The following is a 24,662-nucleotide window of genomic DNA, read 5'->3' on the forward strand; positions in this document are numbered from 1 at the left end:
GGACCTTAATAAAATGTGCTCCTATTTTATAGACTATTTCCCAAAAAGGTTGAATCTCTTGACAGGACCACCATACATGTAGCATAGTACCCTTCTCTACTCCACATGTCCAGCATTGATCGGATATGTTTAGGAAGATCCTATGTAATAAAGTGGGGTATCTATACCATCTTGTCAATATCTTAAAGTTCCGTTCCTGGATATAGTTTGAAATACTCAATTTAAATGTTAACACAAAAGATTGTTTCCAATCATCTTGGGATAGTCTATAGCCCAATTCTGTTTCCCATCCCCTCACATAAAACGGTCTATCAGAGAAGGCTTGGATTGAGAGAATGTGGTATATCTCTGATAGTTTATGTTTGCTTTCCACAAGTCCTCAAAGGGGGTCATATGTCGCCTAAGATGTTTAAATCTCAAAAGAGCAGTAATGAAATGTTTAAGCTGAAAGTATGCATACCACTGTGTGGAACCACCTTCTGGGGTCAGAAGAGATAAAGGATATATACCATGATCTGAAAATGGCTTGAATAATAGGGGCTGGTTCCATACAAAGGATTTAAATCTACTTTGTGCTCAAGTAATATTTGTAATTGGTTAACAGTGATTTCAGGTCTGTGAGCTTAAACCCAAGTTAAAGTGACATTAAACCCTCAGATATTTTAACATGAACCAATACTGTAATGTGTACCTTACTGTAATCCATGGTTGTTTCCCTTCTCTTTGCTGCTCTTCCTTTTAAATCCTCATGTCTTCTCATGCTGGGGGAGAACTTCCCTTTGCAGCTGAGTGCCTCTTCCTGTAGTGCTGTCTCAGGTTGTGAACCTGCACACAGACACCATGTATCCATTTCAGAGACAAGGCAGTCTGCTGCAAAACAGAACTTCTGCCCAGCATGAGAACAGATACAGATTTAAAAGGAAGAGCAGCAAAGAGAATGGAAACTACCATGGATTACAGTAAGGCACACATTACAGTATTGTTTTATGTTAAAAAATCTGAGGGTTTAATGTCACTTTAAGTCTCCTGCCGCAGGCTTTTAAAGAAATGTCTGAGAAAATTAAACTGTCTCTGCCCCTGAGGAGCATACAGCCCCTGCCACGGCCATACACAACAGATACGCAGATATAATGCAAAAGGATAAAAGTCTCCTCTGCTACCAGGTTTGAGCTTAATGTTATATACCTGTATATACAAATATATCCATTCATGACCTGTTTATCATTGCTCAGATATCACAACCGAGGCAGCTACTGCTGGGAGAAGTTGTGCAGTGCGGAGTACAGAGAGCTGTATGCCCTGGGCAGCGTTCACAACGACCTCTATTTGATCGGAGGGCAAATGAAGCATAAAAAACGATACGTTGTCACGAACTGCGTGGACAAGTACTTGGCGGAGAATGAGAGCTGGAGGAGCGTGTCGCCGTTGCCTCTTCCTTTGGCGTGCCACGCCGTGGTGACCCTCAACAACAAGCTCTATGTCATGGGTGGCTGGACTCCACAGGTTGGTAGGAGGCAAACTCTTAGATAAATTAAATGTTTAATAGGTTTAAAGTGTGTTCTTTTTTAAAATGTTGATCAATATCACCCCCTCCCCCACTGCATGGGTTCATTTTTGTCTAGGGGGACTGCAATCAGTACACATAGCATCAAAATGTGCACTAAAAGCATGGATAACCTGCCTTTAGCACAATGTTTGAACCAGCCCTTAGAGTAATTGACCTGAGCCACTGAGAACTCCCTCTACTTAAAGTGCAAATCCTCTCTGGGTGATCAGTGTACACTGTAATAATGTCACCAAACTTTGTGTCCGAGTCTGACCTTTTCCTGTTCTGTAGAAAAAAGCTGTTTATCTAACCTGTGTCCTTTCCAGACTGATCCTTGAATAGGAGGGTTTGATTCCCGAATGGGAGCGTCTGATTGCTGAATGGGAGCGTCTGATTCCTGAATGGGAGGGTCTAATTCCTGAATGGGATGGTCTGATTATTGAATGGGAGTGTCTGATTTCTGAATGGGAGGGTTGGGTTCCTCAATAGAAGGGTCTGGTTCCTCAATGGGAGGGTCTGATACCTCAATGGGAGGGTCAACCAACTAATCGATTTTGAGAATAGTTGCCAGCTATTCTCATAATCGATTATTATCGATTTAGTCGATTAGTTGTTGCAGCTCTAGTCTGATTCCTGAATGGGAGGGTCTAATTCCATAATGGGAGGGACTGATTCCTGAATGGGCGGGTCAGGTTCATTATAAACACCTGGTGCACTTTCAGTGTTCTAATGAGGAAACTTGCAGTGTCAGCATTCCTTTAGTTATAATTCATCCTTAGAGAGTGTCCCACCATAAAGGACATTCCTAATGAAGGCAGATTCCGGAGTTTTCCTGTTCTGTAGGGAAAAAAAAGCTGTTTACCTCACCTGTGTCCTTTCTAGACTGATTCCTGAATTGGAGGGTCTGATTCCTAAATTGAAGGATTGGGTTCCAAAATGGGAGGGTCTGATTCCTGAATGGGAGGGTCTGATTCCTGAATGGGAAGGTCTGATTCCTGAATGGGAGGGTCTGATTCCTGAATGGGAGGGTCTGATTCCTGAATGGGAGGTTTGGGATCATTATAACCATCTGGCACACTTTCAGTGTTCTAATGAGGAAAGTTGCAGTGTCGGCATTCCTTTAGTAGTAAGTAACCCTCAGGGAGTATCCCACCATAAAGGAAACCCCTACTGAAGGAGATGCCTAAAATTTTACTTGTGTCTCCGTGCAGACTTCTGGAGAAATCTGTGAGCCAATCACAGAAGCAGGAAATTACATTTCTGGGGTTGTTCCGCCCACCAACATTGTACAGGACGCCTCCAGGTTTCCACATTGTGTCAAACTTTTTAAACAGTTTGACAAAATTGTATCAGCTGCAGACTGAAATGGAAATAAAACGTTTAATGACATTAAATTACAAAGTGGCTCCTGTTGCAGTTTTATTTGCTATATTATCTTTTTAACGAAAGTGGAGATTTCCTTTAACTTCAAGTTTCAAATGGCGTCCGGGCTCTTTTTAATGTTCTTCCTTCAGGGTTAGGGTTGTTCGCCTTGTCACAGTTACAGCATTGTGTTTATAGGGCAGTGCTGTGTTATACAACGGTAATGCTCAGGGTATGACCTCATCACATACCGCTTTTTGTTTTATATTTAGCATTCCGGTTTTACCTGTCCTGATTTACGGCAACAAGTTTGCGTATTTATCATAAATATTTTGTTTAACTTGAAGACGTTGTACCCGGCCGGTTCCATCTATACAGAGCCGTGTGAAACAGCTGCACCCTCTTTGTCGGGTGCACGTCGGCGACAGAGCCTATAAATGAAGCAGGTGTTGTATCAAAGTTTTTGACTGCGTTAGAATGTGTGAGCGGTGACGTGGTCACACATTTTAACCTAATCCCGCCCAGTTTTTCGGCAGTGGAATGTGTGACCGGTCACATGGTCACACATTTTAATGTAATCACGCCCACTTTTTCTGAGGTAAAATATGTGATCGCCAAAAGATGAAGAATTCCACCTCAACCTAACCACCCAACCATCACGTTCGCAAACAATTCATCCCCACACAGCTACCTCCTCATGTATCACTTGCCCCTTCTTTTTAGATTGTAAGCCCTCAGGGGCAGGGCCCTTCTTACCATCTTGTCTTGAATTGTATTGTGATTGTAATGTCCTCCTTATATTGTAAAGCGCTGAGCTAACTGTTGGCGCTATATAAATCCTGTATTATAATAATAATAATAGTATAGATAGTATAGGAATTCCTGGACATTATAGGAATTCCTATACTCATCAGTGCCATCTAGGGACGCTAGTGCCATGGGAATTGCATCCACATAGCATATAACTTTTATAAATGAACCCCTTGGAATCTAAGCCAAGACCACTTTATCAGAACATAGAGATTAGCAATGAGAGGGGAACAGGAGGATTCCAGTGAATATTTGTGTTCAGCAGCCATGCTGTATAAGTTCCGAGTTTGACCTGGCCCTGTACTAAGTGGAGGAAGGGGCAGCACCAGGGGCCAATCAGGTGCCCTGCATGCAAACATGCTGACAAGGAACACACTGGGAGGATAAGAGAACAGAGTGACAGAAGGATGAGCCGCTTCTGCATATATGACTGTCCAATCACAGACTGGGGGCGGGGAGGTGACCAGGCTTTATCGCTTAACTGTAGGGGAGAAAAGTCAGGTCACTGCCTTGGCAGAGCCAGGTAAAAGAGCTCCCACGCATGTATCTCAGCTGCGTTTTTTATTTGTTCGCCTGGAAATTGTTACTTTTTTATCATTCTCAAACAAAATACAGTTTTACTTTCTATTTTCGATATTTCACAATCCGTTTTTTTTTTTTCTCACACGTTCGCTGCGAAATTGCCGGCTCCGTTCCCTCTGCTGTCACGAGAGCGGCACTTAGCCGCTATTACCACAGTCATTTCTGTTTACCCCGATCTACGGCAAACAGCGAAAGGAGAAATAAGTTGCCCATTTCAGGCTCGGCTTTCCCTGGCAGTCGCTGATTCTGTGTTTTTGTTGCTTTCCTGAATCGTATCTCATAAAGAAGAGGATGTGGGAGGACGGGGATGAGACGGAATCGCTGAGCAGGCACACAGCTAATTACCTGCATGCCCCAGCCACTTGAGCGCAAGGCAATCCGCGCCACTCGGGGAACCTTCCTTCCAGGGCCGACACGGTTAAGGATTTATGATACCATGACAAGCCGTCAAGAAATGGATGGAGTTATTTATAGAGTGCCGAGGCTAGAAAATGACAAACACCACTCACTCTGTATGCTGAAGGGATGGGGGGAGCAGAAAACCAGCCATTTGGAGTGGCCCCGGGGTGGCAAACGGCCATCTGCCTGAGCGTGAATAGCGAGGGTAAAGGGAAATCCCTAAATGCTGCAAGATACCCATCCTTGGCAAATAAAAGCTGCCCGCCCGTATTATTAGGAGGACAGTTAAAGGAACCGTTCAAGAGCAGCGTGCATGTGCAGATGCAACCTCAGTCGTCACATATTTCAGCTGCCTTTTATTGGCCGTTCTCTACATATAATTGGCATCGGAGTGGGTAAGGCCACAAGTGCCGGTTTCTCAGGCTGATCAATGGCACCCAGAACCCAAAAGTAGACTGGAACACGTCAATACTTGCTGATGCATTTGACTAGGGATGCACCGATACTAGTATTGGTGCCGATACCGAGTATTTGGGCGAGTACTCGTACTTGCCGAAATGCTCCAATACCTTCCGGAACTTCCCCTACGGCACTTCTGACTGGCAGTGCCGTAGGGGAACATGGAGCCAGCTTCCCGTGCGATCAGGAAGCTGGGCAGCGAGTACTGACTAGTCTCCCGGCTTCCTGATTGTCAGGGAAGCCAGCTCCATGCTGATTGGCTGGGATGTCGGCTTCTCGGCCAATCAGCATTGAGCCGCCCGAACAGCAGTTTTTCCGCCCAAGCACAATCAAGCCGGCCAGACAACATGGAGCCAGCTTCTTGGGCAATCAGATTGCCCGGGAAGCCGGCTCCATGTCAGCAGAAGCGCAGCTATCGGTAGTCGGTATCGACGAGTACTGAAAGCAAAGTATCGGGACAAAAAATCGGTATCGGTGCATACCTACATTGGTCCTTTAAAAAAATTCTCCCTGTGCATAGGCATCCTTCAGTACCTTTCAGGACAATTCAAGTCTCACTTTTTACCTCCCGTACCCCCACATGTTACATATTGCATATTACAGAATCGATTTGCTCCACCAGCAACCGTAGCACTACAGCCGGCGGGATAGGCAGCTGGAAACGGCGAACATTTTAGCCAATCGGCGGGCAGGGTTCCTCCTCTGAGTCAGATTAAATGCAAACATTTTAATGCGTGACTCTCATGAACCTTTAATGCATGTTAGCGCTGCGGCGACATAATTACGAGACGCTTCCAAGGATTCCTCAGATCTCCAGTAAGTGGGCGTTTATTGATGAGCCGCGGCTGGCATTAGCAGGAGACATTTTGCATTTGTCAGCCAGAACTCCAAACAGGCGGCAAGCAGGAAAGAGATAGCTCCAGCGAGCGGGCATCGTCCTCCAGCGGCGGACTCCTGCGTCAGATCGTGTTTTGTTTGGAAGGCGGCGGGATGATTTGCGTTGTGCACATATGACAATTTTCTGTCGATCCCTCGCAAAAAGGTAACTGACAAATGCAAATCAGAATAACAATGAGAGCTGGCAGATGCAAACGCGTGGGCCTGGCTGGGGGGGGATCCTAACATTTGAGGAGCGTGAACATTTAAAAGGGCCGCAAAACCTTTACCGTGCGTCGGGTTTCAGTCTGATAAAAGGCGAGCTCCGAGCAGCGGTTTAATCCAGCGCTGTGTTCATTGAAGTCGACCCGATCACTCAAAATCTCTTTAACACGTTAATGGAACTTCAAAAGTCATTTGATATATCCTTAAATCTGCAGCTTTCTTTAAATAATACCCGGTGATCCTGCCATGAAGGGTCTTGTTCCTGTTATGCGGTGACAACACCCCTGTCGCTGTCCAAATTGTGCTCCTGCGTTATCACCCTGTCACATGATGAATAAAGGTGGTAATTTACAGGCACGTAACTACAGATCATAATGGGCCCCAAAGCAAAAACGTGATGGGGGTCCCTCTGATGACATCTCTCTGAGCTGCACAAGCTCCTTTTGTGCATCTGAAGTCGTCTCTACACTGTAGACTTTAGAGTTGTCATAAACTGCAACCATTAATGATACAGGACTGTATTATCTTCTGTTCTATGTTGAATTTGCCTCAACAACCAAATGGGGCCAACTTCCACTCCCAGGCCCATAGACCCGTCTGGACTGCTATGACTGTAGTTACCCCACTGTGTACAGCAGTTGTGAAGCACGGTTGACCCTACTTCTACTGGTGTCTATGTTTAATTTGCCTCAGCAACCTAATGGGGCCCTCTTCCACTCCCAGGCCCCATAGCACCCGCCTGGACTGCTATGACTGTAGTCCGAGGAGGTAATGTCGACTGAGCTCTCTTCTTCCTTTCTGGGCCCTCCAAAGTGGTGGAACTTCATGGTCTGGTCGCACATGCAACCGCTGTGCCCCTGGTAGTTTTGTCAGCGTTGAAATGGCATTGTTCAGCTGCAGAAAAATGCAAGTCACTGCTAATGGTGTGAATGAGCTCTGAGCACTGGCAGAACTACCAGGGTGTAGGGTTGCCACCTTTTCTTCCAGCGAAACCTGAACACTCTAGCGGCTCACGGAATTTTTTTGGGCGAATGAGTTGCGGCTTATTCATATGTAAATATCACAGTCGAGACTATTTTCAGTGGTGGGCCAGTAGCCCCTGTAGAATGTGCTCTGATTTGGGGGTGCCTTAAATTACGGATGAACAACTGAATCTTAAATAAATGTTGGGTTTATTTACAAATAGGGATATACATGCATTCTAAATACAATTAAGGGACTTTGAAAGGGGAATTGGGGATAGGAATTGAGGTTAAGGATCCTACAGCTAGCTACACCATTCTCTCTCTCTCTCATTCACACAAGCCATGGGTTTTTCTCTGTTCTCCGGACACGCCTCTCCAGCAGGTCTCAGCGAATCACATTCTTGATTGCAGAGTTCAGAAAGACTTGTCTTGTCCAAAGGTCTTGCTGGTCAGCTAGATTAGTGTCACACAGGAAGAAGGTTCCATCATATGCCCCTGCCCCCATCCCAGCATATATGCCTTGCTGACACAGGTGTGGGCAGTAAATACCAGCAGGGGGTCGGGCTTGCCCCAGGACATGACCGTCTTGGCAGATCTTCATTCCTCAGTGTCCAGCCCCAAGAACCCTTTGATGGTCCTCATTTACATATCAGCCACCTGCTGATTCCATTCAAGATATCAAGGAACCTTCCATCAAAGCTGTATCATAGATGTCAATGTTACCGATTCCAACAGACCCTATCTTAATTTTGGTTCCCCTGTCTGCCTGACATCATGTGTCTGGGTTTCAGCTGCCATGAAACACGGACACAGCATGCAAAACCCGGACTGTCCAGGTGAATCCTGGACAGGTGGCAGCCCTACCAGGGTCGTAGCGGCTGCATGCACGACCGGGTCCTTGAGTTCTGCCACCTGGAGGGGCCCGGAAAGGAAGAAGAGGGCCCAGCTGACATTGCCCCCTGGGACTACAGCTCTCAGCATGCAGCAGACTATTGCTCCGCAGCTCCCTCCCACAGTGGTGGTGGTGGGGGGCCGTTCATGGTTTCTTGCATCAGAGCCCGGAGGTTTCTAGTTACTCCTCTGGCTCTGGGGGCCCATTCACACCACAGCGTTCCACTAAAGGCACAAGAACCATGAGTTTAGCGCATGCCATCACACAGCGCAGCTAGGGCTGCCACTTGTCCCGGATTCACCTGAACAGTGCGGATTTTGAGTCCTGCATGTGCTGTGTCTGGGTTTCAGCTGGCCTGAAACCTGGAAACAGCACATACAGGACTCAAAACCCAGAATGCCCAGGTGAATCCAGGACAGGTGGCAACCCTAAACGTAGCGCACTGCATGCATTCTGAATGGGACCCCAGTGCAGATCCTGGGGGGGGGGCGCACATTGCGCAGTGTTTCAACGCACGGTACTGCAATAGCCTGTGTTGCGGTGCAGTAGTGCGCTGCTTTGCAATGCGCAATAGCGAGTGCTCAACGCATGAATACAGTGACCATGCTGTGATTGGGCCCCTAATACTCTGAACACCTTTTTTTTCCCTGAATGCACCTGGAATGTATTTTCCTAATTTAACCTAAAAACAGTTGGGATTTAATTACAAATCTTTTGGCAGGTAACAGAATTCGCATATATTATTCCAACTCCGTGTTTAGCCGTTTCCCTGGAGTCTGGTTTTAAAATAAAAGGTTGAAAATTAAAATGAAAGGGATCGGAGATCCCGTTTAGGTTTCGGTATCTATAAGTGCTAGCGGCTTAAATTCCATGTCATGCGTGGCCCGGAGGCGAAACAGTCAATCGCCTCTCCTCTTCAATGCCGGCTGACAAAGCAATATATCAGACGAGGATTTGCAGCCTAGGTGCCAATGACTGCAGCATCAATTGTTCTCCCAGCCTCGTCCCCACTCAGCCGGCCCGACGCTTTTCACAATGTGCACAGTCAGGACGGGCGGCGTTCACTGAAATGTAAGATAGCGGCGCTGCCAATCTTTATCTCTTCCATAATTGCGCTCGTCAGTAACTTCTTCTGTCTATTTGACAGTATTGTCCCAGCTACCCGTCCTGGGTGCCCGTGTTCTGTCGAAAGCTCCAACTCCTCGAGATCTCCAACTGCCTGACTTCCGGTTTAGTTAGAAGTAAGAGGTTTGGTGGAAAAAGCTGTACTGCACGTGCGCCACCCGCGGCAATTTCCTACACACATACTACACAGCAATAAAGTATTATAATGAACTAGGATCACATTAATTAGCATGTCTGAGCGGACGTCTAGAGACGCCCGCTCAGATCTAGAGAGCTCCTGGCCGGCCGTTTTTTTACTATGGCCGGCCCGGAGGCAGTTAATCTGAGTTGCCACACTCAATATGGCCGCCTCTTGCCGCCCTATTGAGTGGGGTCACTCAGATTAATAACGTGCTGGATTAGTCTGACCCTAGTTCATTATAATACTTTATTGCTGTGTGTAGGGAAATTCCGTGGGTGGCGCACGTGCAGTACAGCCTTCTCGGCCAAAACTCTTACTTCTAACTAAACCGGAAGTGAAGTCGTTGGAGATCTCGATGAGTTGGAACTTTCGATAGAACACCGGCAGCTGTTTCAATGGGGTGCATCTAAAAGCCGCATAGCACCGGCTCGGAATGGGATCTGTTAGGGGGCGTGGTGAAAGCACTGACTTCTGAGCAGAAAGTCAGCATTTGCATGTTGAGCGGAGACTGGGTGACACCCCGCAGTGACGTCATCGCGCACGGGTTGACATCTAAATGACACCTGCCGTCGGTTATCTTGGTGATGGACGCCGGCAGAGAGAGGAGGGGACGTTCACCCGGTGGGATGGGGTCCCCTCCCCTCTCCTGACACTGTCAGCCCTCGATCCGTGACCGAGTGCCCGACTTTTTAGAGGGGGTGACAACAAAATGGCTGTGTAATTTTGGTGTCCCCCCTCAAATGTTAAAACAGTAGAAAGGCATCATGGCACACTCACAAACCAGCATGTAAAACAACTTGTCTCACCACTAATGGTGTCACCCGTGTGCGGGCTGCACCCCCCTTGTGACGCCACTGCCAAATATGTTTATTACAAGCCTTGATGAAGGGGATGCCGAAATGTGTGGCCTCCCCCTAGACCTTCAATAAAACATTTCAATTTGATAAAGATTATCGTAGTACTTTTTTGGGGGAGGGGGAATTTTCGTCTCGCTTTAGTTGGAGGGAATGGTGCCAACAAGGCCACTCAGCAGGTTGAAATGCGAGCGAGCGATGGAATGGACCCGGATGGGTATTGATCCCTTCCTTAATCGTTTTGCTGTGTTGTTGTGCCTTAATATTAAATCTTCATACCCGGTGTAGTAATCTCCTGTTTATAAATTTCTGTTTCCAATCATATAGACTGACAACGCGTACGATGAGCCCGATCGTTTGAGCAATCGGCTTTTGCAGTATGACCCCACCGGTGATAAGTGGACTCAGTTGGCCTCCATGAAGTATTCGAAATATCGCTTCAGTGCGGCTGTCGTGAATGGGGAGATTTTCGTATTAGGTGAGTGTAGAAGAAAGAGAGTTATGTAAAGCTGGCAGTACAATGCTCCAATTTCGGGCGATTCTTGTTGAATTGACTGGAATGCGAGCTGTGGGTGGCCCTATTAGCACCACCCGCCTCAACAAAATTTCCCAATTGGCTTTTGTCAAAGGAGCCGGACAAAGGTGACTGCAACCAATTAGATACATGATCTGTTCGGGTATTCTGACAGCTGTGGGCGCTGGCTGCTGATTGCAATAGCTCTACTATGTGGGCTCTTCAAGGGGCATAACTAGAAATCACAGGGCCCCATACAAAATTTTGCCATGGGGCCCTGTGATTTCTAGTTACACCCCTGGCTCCAGTCCAGTGACTTCCCTAGATTGAGATGACATCATTAATCTGGCAGGTGGAAGCATTTTCTTTAGTCTCCCCTCCCCGGTGATCAGTCTGCTAAAGGCAAGAGGAAGCATTTCCTCAGTCTCCCCTCCCCCATTGATCCGTCTGCTGCAGGCAGGAGGAAGCATTTCCTGAGTCTCCACTCCCCCAGTGATCAGTCTGCTGCCAGCAGGAGGAAGCATTTCCTCAGTCTCCCCTCCCCCAGTGATCAGTCTGCTGCAGGCAGGAGGAAGCATTTCCTCAGTCTCCCCTCCCCCAGTGATCAATCTGCTGCAGGCAGGAGGAAGCATTTTCTCAGTCTCCCCTCCCCCAGTGATCAGACTGCTCCAGGCAGGAGGAAGCATTTCCTCAGTCTCCCCTTCCGCCGGTGATCAGACTGTTGCAGGAAGGAGAAAGCATTTTCTTAGTGTCCCCTCCTTCTGTGATCAGTCTGCTGCAGGCAGGAGGAAACATTTTCTCAGTCTCCCCTCCCACAGTGATCAGACTGTTGCAGGAAGGAGAAAGCATTTTCTTAGTCTCTCCTCCTCCTGTGATCAATCCGCTGCTGGCAGGAGGAAGCATTTCCTCAGTCTCCCCTCCCCCAGTGATCAGACTGAAACACTGTAACTTCGTAGGAAGTAACAAGATGAGAGTCTGTAGCAGGGGCTAATCTGTGTCAGCCATTTGTGCTCAGACACCAGGATATACATGATTGTGTCACCTCTGTGCCAGCATCTCAGTCCAGGGAGTATATGGTGACCTTGGATGATGCCTGAACAAAGATGGCTCCGTCATCTTTGTTTGAGTCAGGGGGAGTACTGTGATCTCTGTGAGAGGTAATAAATATCATGCGCCATGTCTGATGAAGGGATCATGAGTGGCCCCAAAACATTTCTATGTGACAAGATGTGCGCGCATCAATAAAATGATCACTTTCTGAAGATTTGACCATGGTGTGCTGGTGATATACTTTACTACTTGAATCTGAAGCGGCGCCATCCGCAGTCACCCACAGCACCCGCCGCAAGGGACATACCAGTGAGGAGTGCGGTAGGATTCTTCTACATTAGGTAATAAATACCCAACACAATACATAGTATGCATGCACCTGACAGTAATAAAAGCCTGCATCTCAGCCCAGTTAGAAGGAAGAAATACAGTGGTGTCACCTCCCCGTCCCCAGCCTCTTGGTTGTGCCTTTTTTATCTGCTGGAGTTAAAGTGACATTAAACCCTCAGATTTTTTAACATAAAACAATACTGTAATGTGCGCCTTACTGTAATCCATGGTAGTTTCCCTTCTCTTTGCTGCTCTTCCTTTTAAATTTGTATCTGTTCTCATGCTGGGCAGAACTTCTGTTTTGCAGCAGACTGCCTTGTCTCAGGAATGGATATACGGTGTCTGTGTGTACGTTTGTATAGGCTTGAAACCTGAGCCAGCACTACAGGAAGAGGCACTCAGCTGAAAAGGGAAGTTCTTCCCAAGCATGAGAAGACATGAGGATTTAAAAGGAAGAGCAGCAAAGAGAATGGAAACAACCATGGATTACAGTAAGGCGCACATTACAGTATTGGTTCATGTTAAAAAATCTGAGGGTTTAATGTCACTTTAAGCTTTAACATTGCAGAGTTTTGGTGGATCTGCTTTGGGTTCCAATCACACCACCTGAATCAGCCTACACAGTATAGAACATACGAAGAACCCCCCGACGATGCAGGCTTTTGCCATACACCAAAACGAACGGCGGCCTGTCCACCAAATAGTCCGGACGCAGATAATTCGCTATTCCTACATCTTATTATTATTTACTCCGTGATTACATGGCAGTTATCCTTTAAATTATTTACAAAAACCCAATTTGTGTCCGGCCCCCAGCAGCCGCTCCTCTAATTATGCGCTCTGCACCAAGCGTGTAGATATGGATCAGACTGTATATAAATAGCCGTCAAGTCATCTTTACATCTCTATTGCCATTAACACCAAGCGAGGCGCGCAGTCTGTGTGTCACGCATGGCTGAGCCGGAGAGAGTCAAGAGCACCGTCAAGGACGGCGTGCCAAGAGAAGCCCTAATGGAGCTGAATTTAACAGTTTCTGCCGGAACGAGAGATAAATACAAGAGATTTGTTTGACTAGCCTGCCAGAGGGGGGAGGGATCAGTCGTCAGGCCTCGCAGTTGACATCCCTCTTAATGATGAAATATGAGTTTACATTACCGCGAAAAGCCGGCCACACCGTGACATTTCCGCACAACCTGAAATCACCATAATGACATTTCCAAGGACGTCCAGCAAAAAAGCGGAGAACCAAAATGCACCTGACACTCATCATCGAAAAAACCTAGTAAACATCAGCCATATATAAAGAGGACTAACTCAGTTGTAGAGTGCACAGTGTCTCAGAAGTCCAATAATTCATTATATGGCCAAATGTTGGTGGACACCTGACCTGACCATCACAGCTATATGAGCTTGTTGGACATCCCATTACAAACACATGGGCAGTAATATGAAGGTGGCCCTCACTTTGCATCTATACCAGCATCCACTCTTCTCGGAAGGCTTTCCACAAGATTTTGCAGGGTATTGTTGTACATTCCAACATCCCCAGAGAGGATGAACATACCATGGCCTCCAGCACTTCTAAAACACAGCTGGCTTCTTTAATGACCCAAGTAATCTTAGTTAGGTTCAATATATGAAGGCACAGTAGATGTTTGGTAGATTTAGTATATGAAAAATGCTGTACATTAGAACAGGTATCTACGGCAATTCATGCCCATTCAGTCAAAAGAACATTTGTGAGGTCAGGTACTGACTCTGAATGAGAAGATCTGACTCAGAATTGACATTCCAATTCATCCCAAAGGTGTTGAGTAGAGTTGAGGTCAGGGCTTTGTGAAGGCCCACTCAAGTTCCTCCACACCACACCCATCAATCCATGTCCGTATGGGGTTACCTTTCTGCACAGGGCAACAGTCATGCTGGAACAAAAAAGAGCTTTCTCCAAACTGTGTTGCCACAAGGCTGGAAGGGCACAATTGTCTAAAATGTCTTTGTATGTTGCACCCTTCACTGTACACATGAACCTAATCCTTTGGAGAGGCATCAACAAACGTTTGGCCACAGTGTATTTATGGAGATAGTGCCATCAGTTTCATACCAAGGAAACTACTTCTACTTCTTCTGTCTACCACACCCACTATATAATTTGGACTGACAACACACTGCACACATAGCAAAGCACCTCTTAGCTTGTAATGCATCATTGGATCTGCGTTTTCCTGGTTCAGACCTGCTCAGTTATGATATGCTAAGTAGAAGGGTTGAGTTGAGCTGAGTCGAGGTATTAAACACATTTTCAAATTTCTTCACATTTTCTAAGTATTATAAAACTCAAGACTCTAAAATACCATAAAAGTACATTCTCCTGTATTTGTACTAGAAGTGTTAAGAAGTCAATTCCAATATAAATATCACCGTTATCATTAAAATGTCACTTTTATTATTAAAAAAACATCCTTGAGCTCCAGTCCAGAGACTTTGCCAAGGCTAAGATGATGTGATCAGTCTGCTGCAGGCAGGAGGATTCATTTCCTCAGTTGGTTTTCGCCCAGTGATCAGACTGGAACATTGCAACATTGTAGCAAGTGAGAGGCTGCAGCGGAGGCAGATCTGTGTCAGACATTTTGTGACGACAGCCAAGAACTTCACAGACACTAAGATATACTTGATTGTGTCATCTCTGAGCTGGCATCTCAGTCCAGGAAGTCAATGGCAAATATTAAATAAATAAACAGTGCTAATTAAAGTGAATCAAACAATGGATAATATTTATAACCACCAATTAACTGACATAAAGCAAAGTGCTGAACAAATCAAATCATTCATAAGTGAAAAAGGCCATTTATCATGAACAAAGTGTTATTCAACCTATGTTGGACAGCACTGAACTTGGAACAGGAGCGGTGCTGGTTCTCTGGATTGGAGAGTCTGGGGAAAGCAGCAGAGAGGAGGAGGAGGAGCTTTAATAGGATGTGGGGAATCCATTAATTTCATTTTTGCCTAAACTGAATTTGGGTTTTAACATCTTTTCAAAAGTCATTTTCATTAAAATATTACATGGTGATGTTGCCATGAAGGTCCTTGTTTAGGTTTTAGGTGACAACTCTCTGTCCCTGTCTTCCAACTGTTCTCCAGCGTTGTCATTCTGTCACATACTCTCTCAATGAAGACTAAAAGCAGTTGCCATGCATGTAATGCCAGCATGGTCCACTGTTGTCACCATTATGAAACCTGCTTTGAGAAATGCCATGCAGCCATCGTTGGAGTGCATGTAGACAAGAAATGGTTATAACAAGGCTACAGAAGATTAGCAACACCGAGATGCAACAGAGGATGGAAAAATTATGTGAATACAATTATATTGTATAAAAAAAGGATATATAGAACTGCGCAAACTGTTGGCGCTATATAAATCCTGTATAATAATAATAATATATTTATAAATGATGTATCATTATTTATTCTAACAACTTCACCAACCTCAAGAGTCATTCAGTGAGGGTTTACAGTACATCTCCTGTAAGTTTATGGCCAGCCACTGAAGTCCATGCATCCTGCAGGAGAATAAAGACCCCGTTCCTGTACAAATTATTATTGGTATTATTGGTCACTAAATGAGATACTTCCAGAGTCGTTAGGTCAAGAAGACGTTGTATCGCGCATCAAAGGTCTCTGCTTCAACCACAATCTGTTAAACAATCAATGTATCCCCTTGCGCTAGTTATTTATATAAAACGTCCGGTGCCTCTTCGAGAAAAGCTGTGCTAAAATAAGATCAGTTCCGTTTCCCCAGAAGATTTCTATCAAAACACCCAACACAAGAACACAAAGTTGATTTTTGCATAATTAAGACAATGGCGTTTTAATTGGGTCTATTTGAGTAAAGAAGTTTGATGAAAGACGAAAGAGATATAAAAAAACAAGCTTTTCTCGGCAAGTGCTTTTCCAGCTTAGGAGGAAGGAATTATACAGGGTGCAAACACAGATTCTTTCATCCGTTCTGCTTTATCTCAGGGGATTTCTTAATAAATTCTGGCCTTCTGCGGATTAGGAAATTGAAGACAAAGGGGGAATTATGTTGATTCAACAACAATGACATCAGAATCTGCATTTTACCTCTCCGTTTTGTGGAATTCTGAGTCTAAGAGGTCTTTAGAAATCTCAGAGAGTTTTGTTCCTACCAGCAGAGTAATTGGAGCCTCCACTAAGAACTTGGGGTCTATGGATTTCTTTATTGTGAACATTCCATTAAGATGCCTGCCCTGAGATGCAGCCTCTGCTTCTGGGGGCCTTCCAAGTTGCTGTGAATTGTCTCTCTCTTCGAGGGAACAATGGCAGTGTTTTAGCACAAGCTGCAAATAGAAATTTGGGCCTGGGAAAGAACACTGGAAAGGGACACACAGATGCTTGGCGGGGTGAACTTTTGGTATGGAACATCTATGATGGCATTAAGGCGTAATTGAAAGCAGAACTGCACTCAGGGAGCTCAAGAAACACTTTTAACATGTAGTGTGTTCCTTAACATCAGATACATCTTCCTGCATCCCCTGGGTGTTCTGAGTGCTAGTGCTTACAGACAAAAAGATTTTTCAGCAGTCAGATTGGGCCTACATGTCCAACCAGCCTTTGATGTCTATAGCAACTTTGGAATCCTGCTTAGGTCTTATATTAAGGACATTTCAAAGAGTCAGGAACCTCTATGGTCGAAGAGTCAAGACCCACTACAGCGGGAGAGTCGGGAACCACTAAGGTTGAAGAGTCAGGTCCCACTATAGTGGGAGAACAAGGACCCACTACAGTGGGAGAGTCAGGAACCACTTTTGTGGGAGAGTCAAGAACCTCTATGGGGGAAGAGTCAGGAACCTCTATGGTGGGAGAGTCAGGAACCTCTATGGTGGGAGAAACAGGAACCACTATTGTGGGAGAGTCAGGAACCTCTATGGTGGGAGAGTCAGGAGCATTACTGTGGGAGAGTCAGGAACCACTATGGTGGAAGAGTCAGAATCCACTATGGTGGGAGAGTCAGGACCCGCTATGTTGGGAGAGTCTGGAGCCGCTATGTTGGGAGAGTCAGGACCCGCTATGTTGGGAGAGTCAGGACCCGCTATGTTGGGAGAGTCAGGACCCGCTATGTTGGGAGATTCAGGACCCGCTATGTTCGGAGATTCAGGACCCGCTATGTTGGGAGAGTCAGGACCGCTATGTTGGGAGAGTCAGGACCCACTACAGTGGAGGAGTCAGGAACCGCTATGGTGGCAGAGTCAGGAACCGCTATGGTGGGAGAGTCAGGACCCACTACGGTGGAGGAGTCATGGCCAAATCTTGTAAGAACCTCTTACAAGCAGAAGTTGGCAACTCAGTGTTTAATTAATAAAAAAAAGCATTAGTACAGCTGTATTCTAAAGCTTCACAACTTACCATACACAGCTTCATATAAATGATACTTGATTTAGCTATACCCAGAGATCACAGTTGGGTACCTGCAACATACCTATGGTTCGAATATATTTTGCAAGTTTCAGACATGGTGCAAGTCTCCAAGTTGTACGGTGTCTTCCCTGCATGGAGCATGAAATAGACCAACCGTCCACACACCCTTTGAATGATACCACCCAAGATGAGGCTGAGCATGACTGACACTACCATTTATTTCACCCAGTTCTTGTTCTTTAGGTGGCATTGGTTGTACTGGTCCAGACAAAGGACAGACCCGCAAGTGTCTTGACGCTGTGGAAATTTACAATGTAGATGCAGATTTCTGGAGAGATGGTCCCCCGATGCCCCATCCTCTGCTCTCCCTTAGAAGCAACTCGAGCAGTGCAGGTGTGGTGGAAGGAAAGCTGTACCTTTGTGGTGGTTACCGAGGGGCAGGTAGGTGTCAACAGTATAACAAATTTTATTTTATTTTCTATTTTGTAATGAATATTACAGCTTTGTTACAGCTAAAAGAAATATTAGGGTTAAACATTACATTTTATATATACTATATACGACATGTGACACTGAAGCTGTCACACCTTGGCTCAATTGATGGAGAACTGATGATCTTCTCCCTGCAGGAAGCAGTGACTGTCTATCACCGCTCCCAGCAGGGATCCCCCCTCCCTGCTCTCTGTTCCTCTAGTGCTCATTGGAGGGACAGACAGGGGAAGGGGCGGGCACAGCTGGCTCTGGCTCCAGAGAGGCAGAGCCAAGCTGTCAATATTGTTGGGATCCTTCCTAGCTGCAGCGTGGCTTTGCGCCTTTAGCATATAGCGGGTAATAGCTCACTATGTGCTGAGTTTTGGGTCACAGGAGGACATTAGTAAATGTCCTCCTGTGACCCTAAAGAGAACTACGTCCAAAAAAGGGTTTAGTCATAGTTCTCTTTTAATGCTACAGCATACAAAGACATTATAGACAATTGTGCTCTTTCAACCTTGGCCCTTTTTCGTTCCAGTATGACTGTCCCCCATGCACAAAGCCAGCTCCATAAAGACATGGTTTGACCTGTTTGGTGTAGAGGAACCCATGTGGCCTTCACAAGCCAACTCCATATCCATGCCTGTGATTTTGGAATGGAATGCCCAAGTTAATTTAAATGTGATGGTCAGGTGTCCACAAACATTTGGCAATACAGTGTATTTTTAATCAGACCCATGCTAATTAGGATCATATTGATCATATACATTGGAAGATGCCAACATAAAACAAGCAAGAGTTTGGTAGAGTTTAGGCACCTGAAAATTATGTTTTTGGTGGCATTACTGTATAAAAAGCTCTGTGAATCAATGGGAAATCTGGGAAACTCCAGCTGGCTGAAGAACAATGATCACTTTATTAGTTTATGGCATAAAACATCATCAACCCATTTCAGGGAATTGTGGTTCCCCCATTCTTCAGGTTTGACTGTCCCTGGCCCACCCATTTTATTAATTGGGCTCTTTCAATCATAGAGGATCAGCAATGCATTGCATGTGACCATTACCTACAGCCTGCATAGGAAAACCCCCTCTCCTCCACCCATCAAGGCATTTTGATAATTGCATAACTCCTCCCAAGAGCCATCCCACTGATGCATCAGGACCAGTGGCGTAACAATCGCCATAGCGACCCAGGGCACAGGGGATTGAAAGAGGAGGCGGGGGTCTGGGGACGGAAGAGGAGAGGGGGGCCCAGCGACCACGGAGGCGGACCGTGCTGACAGGTAAGAGGTGTGCAGCCCACCTGAGACCCTGCAGAGCCCGCCATAGAGAGTCTATGGCAGGCTCTGCAGGGTCACTCTCAGGTGGGCTGTTTGGTATATCAGGTGGGCTCTGCAAGGGGCATAACTAGAAATCACAGGGCCCCATACTAAATGTTGCTATGGGGGCCCTGTGATTTCTAGTTATGCCCCTGATCAGGACTGAGGGCTCTTGCGAGGAGTACTGAGGCTGGGTGCTGTGATGTTTTCAGGAAGCTATGTACAGCACCCTCCTAAGAGTCATGATCTACCTGCACAGAGACCAAGTGATGACATCACTGCGTCTTAAATAAGGTATATAATGAACAGAAACATTTTATGTATAAATGTCATTATCATGTTGATAAGGATGGAGAAGGGAACCATGGAAGGCAAACTAGAACCAGTATAACTTTCAGCTTCAAGTCATCTGTTTAAGAGATGTATGCGTTGCTTGTTATATCATAACTGGGAGGGAGGAGTACGGTATGTCGTAGGAAAGGCCTGTTCCGAAAATTCTTCACGATAGTAAATAGATCTTTTCTTCTTCGGTTGTAAAGAATCCATCATAGATTTTAAAAAACGCCTTTCTTCCGCTGTGCGGGGGGTGAACTTTTAACCTTACATTGAAAGGATGATAAGAGTCCTTTTTGTATTGAAATTGTAATTATAGATTGTGTGTGTGTAGCAGAAATGAATAGTCCGGTGCAGAGTCCGCTACATTATGTGCTGTAAGCCACGGCAGTCAATAAACTTTACAACAGCTGAGAAGAGAACAAGTAAATATTGTTAAAGTATATTGAAGCCCAGGAAGAAACAAATAATATATTACCAGTCCTTAGATGTGGTGGCTGCATTAGTTTCAGGCTTTTTTTCCCCTTTATCTTCTGCAAATTACCCACTTCCTGTCCTAGGGTGACAACGCTCACCCACTGTACTGTATTTATGGAGGAGCAGCATTGTCTCTCTAGGATAGAAAGACTTTTGACACTACAAAACAGAAAAATAAAAAAATCTTCCAATGGGGACACCTGTTACAGTGACCACTCTCAGGGGTATTTCTCCTCAGTTTGGGAAGATTTCCATTAACTTCCTGTTATGTCTCCGGGACACAAAGTGTAGGAATTCTCCTTGATGGGGACACAGACGGGAATAGAAAATTAAAAAAGCTATAGAACTATTTAAAAAACAATGACATTGTAGTGATGATATCTGGAGGAGCCACTGGTAACTTTAGGTTTCCATACCTGTCCCGTGGCTACCTACCCGTCTTCTGGACCCAACAGCTTACCATCTTCTAGCAATAAACAGGCTCAAGTCTATGGGGTCATTTTACTATTTATTGCTGAACTCAATGTAGTTTAGTAGTAGACATGTGCGATTCGTTTCGTTACGAATCGAAATTCGTACGAATTTTCCTGAAATTCCGAATTTCGGAGCATCCGAAATCCGAATGGCAGTTTCCGAATTATATCTGAAATACGAAATTCCATTAACGAATTTCGGATCTGAATTTCTTTGAAACGGGAACTAATATTACCCCTGTAAATGAGGTTGAACAACATGACAAGATTTTTTTTTTTATCCGAAATACGGATCCGCTGCTGCTGAGAGTTGCATTACAATAGACAGGCAGGAAATACGAAATTCCGTTGACGTATTTTTGTTCCGTTACGAACATTCGCTATATTGAAGGTAAAAAGCAAAGTACATTTATATTGGAGTTGATGGTAGTTTTTTTTAAAGTCCGAAATACGGAATTCGGATACGGAATCCGTTAACGGAATTCGTATTTCGGATAAGAAAACAACTACCACATCGACTCCAATATTAACAAAGGTATTTTTGCTTTTTAACTTCATCATAACGAATGTTCGTAAAGTTACGAAAATGTGCCGAAACTAACAAATATACGTATTTCGTACGAATCCGAATTGAGTTTCTGGTTTCGGATACGAATTACGAAATACGAAATAATGGATATTACGAAACAGAACGAAACGAAACGGAACAAATTTTTTGATGGCGCACAAGTCTATTTAGTAGTGCAGGATACCATTGCACAAATATGGAGGACAGAAACACTCTATGAGTAGTAGGTCTTAGGAAAGCAACATCCAAAAGTAGCTGCTGATGGGCAGAGGACAGCCAGATGAATCTGTGACCCTGCCCATGTGACACCATAGTGTCACATAGTGTCACATAGTGTCATAGTGTTTCCTGGCCCTTGAATTTTACTTCTGGCCCTCTCTAAGTAGGCCTAAAATACCCTGTAAGTCCCTGAGCAATGATCCCTCTTCCAAGGTCCATACAGCAGCTTTTACCCAGTTCCTCTGCAAACCTTTATCGGCAATAGTATCTCAGCCCAGCACTTCAGCAAGAGGCTTGGTATATTATGCTTAGTCCAGTCCCAGAGAGCACACCTCCTACTAGCGAGAAGCCCCAGGGAAGAGGAATTTCTTCAAAGGCACTCCCAAACATTAATCATCTCAAAGCCATACCTCCGAGTCTGAGTCAGATAAATATTAACAACCTAAGGGTCGATTCTCCTACATTGCTTACCGGAGCATCCTCCAAGCAACAGGCGGAAGCAGGAAGGATGAGCTTCTGATAATCTTGGGGTGTTCTTTAGTGAAGCTGTCCTGTGGCTACCCGAGTTCTGGAAAGGTGCTCCCAAACATTATTCATCTCCCCAGTGATACCTCTGAGCCAGTTCCAAGGATTGCCTGGGTCAGATCAATATCCATAACCTAGTCATTGGTTCTCTATTTGCTGGAACCAATCAACCCACCATGATTGGCTCCATTTACATTTAAGCTTCTTCAAGCATTTTTTAAATCTTTTTTTATGCATGTTTTTTCATGTGGTTTCAAGCTCAAGCAATTTTGTGCAAGCCAATGGAAAGCAGGCTTTTGTGACGTTGATAGTCACCATCTTCCTGTTATCGACTTTCTGTTTTTTCCGTGGGTTGCTGTGATCTGTTGTTGTGTTATCAGAGCTATCCCATCTTACAAACATGTCTTCAGAGAAGAAACATATCACACAAAAAAGGTGAATTATATTTGTTTTCTTTTATTGAAGTTGAGTATAGCGTCCAATCTGGGATCAACGTACGTCCAGTCTCCTCCCGTGCCGGACAGGAGAGGGGTGGGGAATCCCTGTGGGGAGCCGTGAGTGACAGTCACGGCTCTCTGCAGGGATAGATCGAGAAGTGAGAGAGCGCCGGTATGTGTTCGTTCACTTCCCGATCTACTGAGCCGACCTGTGACAGTTTCATTGTCACGCGTCGGCTCAGATTATGAGGCTGAGTGAAAGTCACTCGCCTCATAATTCTCCTTTAACTGCTCCTGACACGCCTGTACAGCACATAAAGGTCAAGCGCACTATACGACACTATCAGAGCTGCAGATAGGACCTGGGCATTGACAAATAACTGTCACCTTTCACAGTGAAAAATAACCGTGCTCTTTCTTTTCTAGTTCAGCAGCCCGGGTGCATAAAGCATATGGTCTTTATTAAGACTATTAATAAACAAATGATCATTATTAAAGTAGATAGAAACCGACCCTCACTGATCGCCATTAGTTTGCTAAAAGAAACATGTATCATTAAAAAAACAGTAAAATACTAGTTTTCACTTTCTTTCATCCTTTGTTACATCTCAGTTCTGCTGATTTCATGCAGCCTCCTTGCAGCGACTTCCTGTCTACATGCACTCCACTCCAGTGATGGCTGCATGGCATTTCTCAGGGTGAGTTTCCTAATTGTGACAACAGTGGGCCATAACTGTGCAATCATTCCTCCCAACCTTCCCTCATTTGCAACCAAATCCCTGTTTCCCCCTTTCCTCCTCAGTTGTCCCCCTTCCCTCCTCAGTTGTTTCGCTTTCCTCCTCAGTTGTCCCTCTTTTCCTCATCAGTTGTCCCTCTTTCCTCCTCAGATGTCCCTCTTTCCTCCTCAGTTGTCCCTCTTTTCCTCCTCAGTTGTCCCTCTTTTCCTCCTCAGTTGTCCCTCTTTTCCTCCTCAGTTGTCCCTCTTTTCCTCCTCAGTTGTCCCTCTTTTCCTCCTCAGTTGTCCCTCTTTTCCTCCTCAGTTGTCCCTCTTTTCCTCCTCAGTTGTCCCTCTTTTCCTCCTCAGTTGTCCCTCTTTTCCTCCTCAGTTGTCCCTCTTTTCCTCCTCAGTTGTCCCTCTTTTCCTCCTCAGTTGTCCCTCTTTTCCTCCTCAGTTGTCCCTCTTTTCCTCCTCAGTTGTCCCTCTTTTCCTCCTCAGTTGTCCCTCTTTTCCTCCTCAGTTGTCCCTCTTTTCCTCCTCAGTTGTCCCTCTTTTCCTCCTCAGTTGTCCCTCTTTTCCTCCTCAGTTGTCCCTCTTTTCCTCCTCAGTTGTCCCTCTTTTCCTCCTCAGTTGTCCCTCTTTTCCTCCTCAGTTGTCCCTCTTTTCCTCCTCAGTTGTCCCTCTTTTCCTCCTCAGTTGTCCCTCTTTTCCTCCTCAGTTGTCCCTCTTTTCCTCCTCAGTTGTCCCTCTTTTCCTCCTCAGTTGTCCCTCTTTTCCTCCTCAGTTGTCCCTCTTTTCCTCCTCAGTTGTCCCTCTTTTCCTCCTCAGTTGTCCCTCTTTTCCTCCTCAGTTGTCCCTCTTTTCCTCCTCAGTTGTCCCTCTTTTCCTCCTCAGTTGTCCCTCTTTTCCTCCTCAGTTGTCCCTCTTTTCCTCCTCAGTTGTCCCTCTTTTCCTCCTCAGTTGTCCCTCTTTTCCTCCTCAGTTGTCCCTCTTTTCCTCCTCAGTTGTCCCTCTTTTCCTCCTCAGTTGTCCCTCTTTTCCTCCTCAGTTGTCCCTCTTTTCCTCCTCAGTTGTCCCTCTTTTCCTCCTCAGTTGTCCCTCTTTTCCTCCTCAGTTGTCCCTCTTTTCCTCCTCAGTTGTCCCTCTTTTCCTCCTCAGTTGTCCCTCTTTTCCTCCTCAGTTGTCCCTCTTTTCCTCCTCAGTTGTCCCTCTTTTCCTCCTCAGTTGTCCCTCTTTTCCTCCTCAGTTGTCCCTCTTTTCCTCCTCAGTTGTCCCTCTTTTCCTCCTCAGTTGTCCCTCTTTTCCTCCTCAGTTGTCCCTCTTTTCCTCCTCAGTTGTCCCTCTTTTCCTCCTCAGTTGTCCCTCTTTTCCTCCTCAGTTGTCCCTCTTTTCCTCCTCAGTTGTCCCTCTTTTCCTCCTCAGTTGTCCCTCTTTTCCTCCTCAGTTGTCCCTCTTTTCCTCCTCAGTTGTCCCTCTTTTCCTCCTCAGTTGTCCCTCTTTTCCTCCTCAGTTGTCCC

General features: G+C 45.5%; 1 protein-coding gene across 1 annotated transcript in view; it reads left to right on the top strand.

The window, feature by feature from the left end:
- Positions 1 to 24,662, top strand: part of KBTBD12 (kelch repeat and BTB domain containing 12) — a 46,627-nt gene that overhangs the window by 3,615 nt on the left and 18,350 nt on the right. The window contains exons 2-4 of the mRNA XM_018553918.1: positions 1,233 to 1,503; positions 10,604 to 10,754; positions 17,847 to 18,044. Of these exons, the coding sequence (XP_018409420.1) occupies positions 1,233 to 1,503; positions 10,604 to 10,754; positions 17,847 to 18,044 (620 nt within the window). The remainder of the gene's footprint in view (positions 1 to 1,232; positions 1,504 to 10,603; positions 10,755 to 17,846; positions 18,045 to 24,662) is intronic.

This window comes from Nanorana parkeri, unplaced genomic scaffold, assembly GCF_000935625.1.
Source record: "Nanorana parkeri isolate BGI_ZX_2015 unplaced genomic scaffold, ASM93562v1 scaffold135, whole genome shotgun sequence".
Lineage (NCBI taxonomy): Eukaryota > Metazoa > Chordata > Amphibia > Anura > Dicroglossidae > Nanorana > Nanorana parkeri.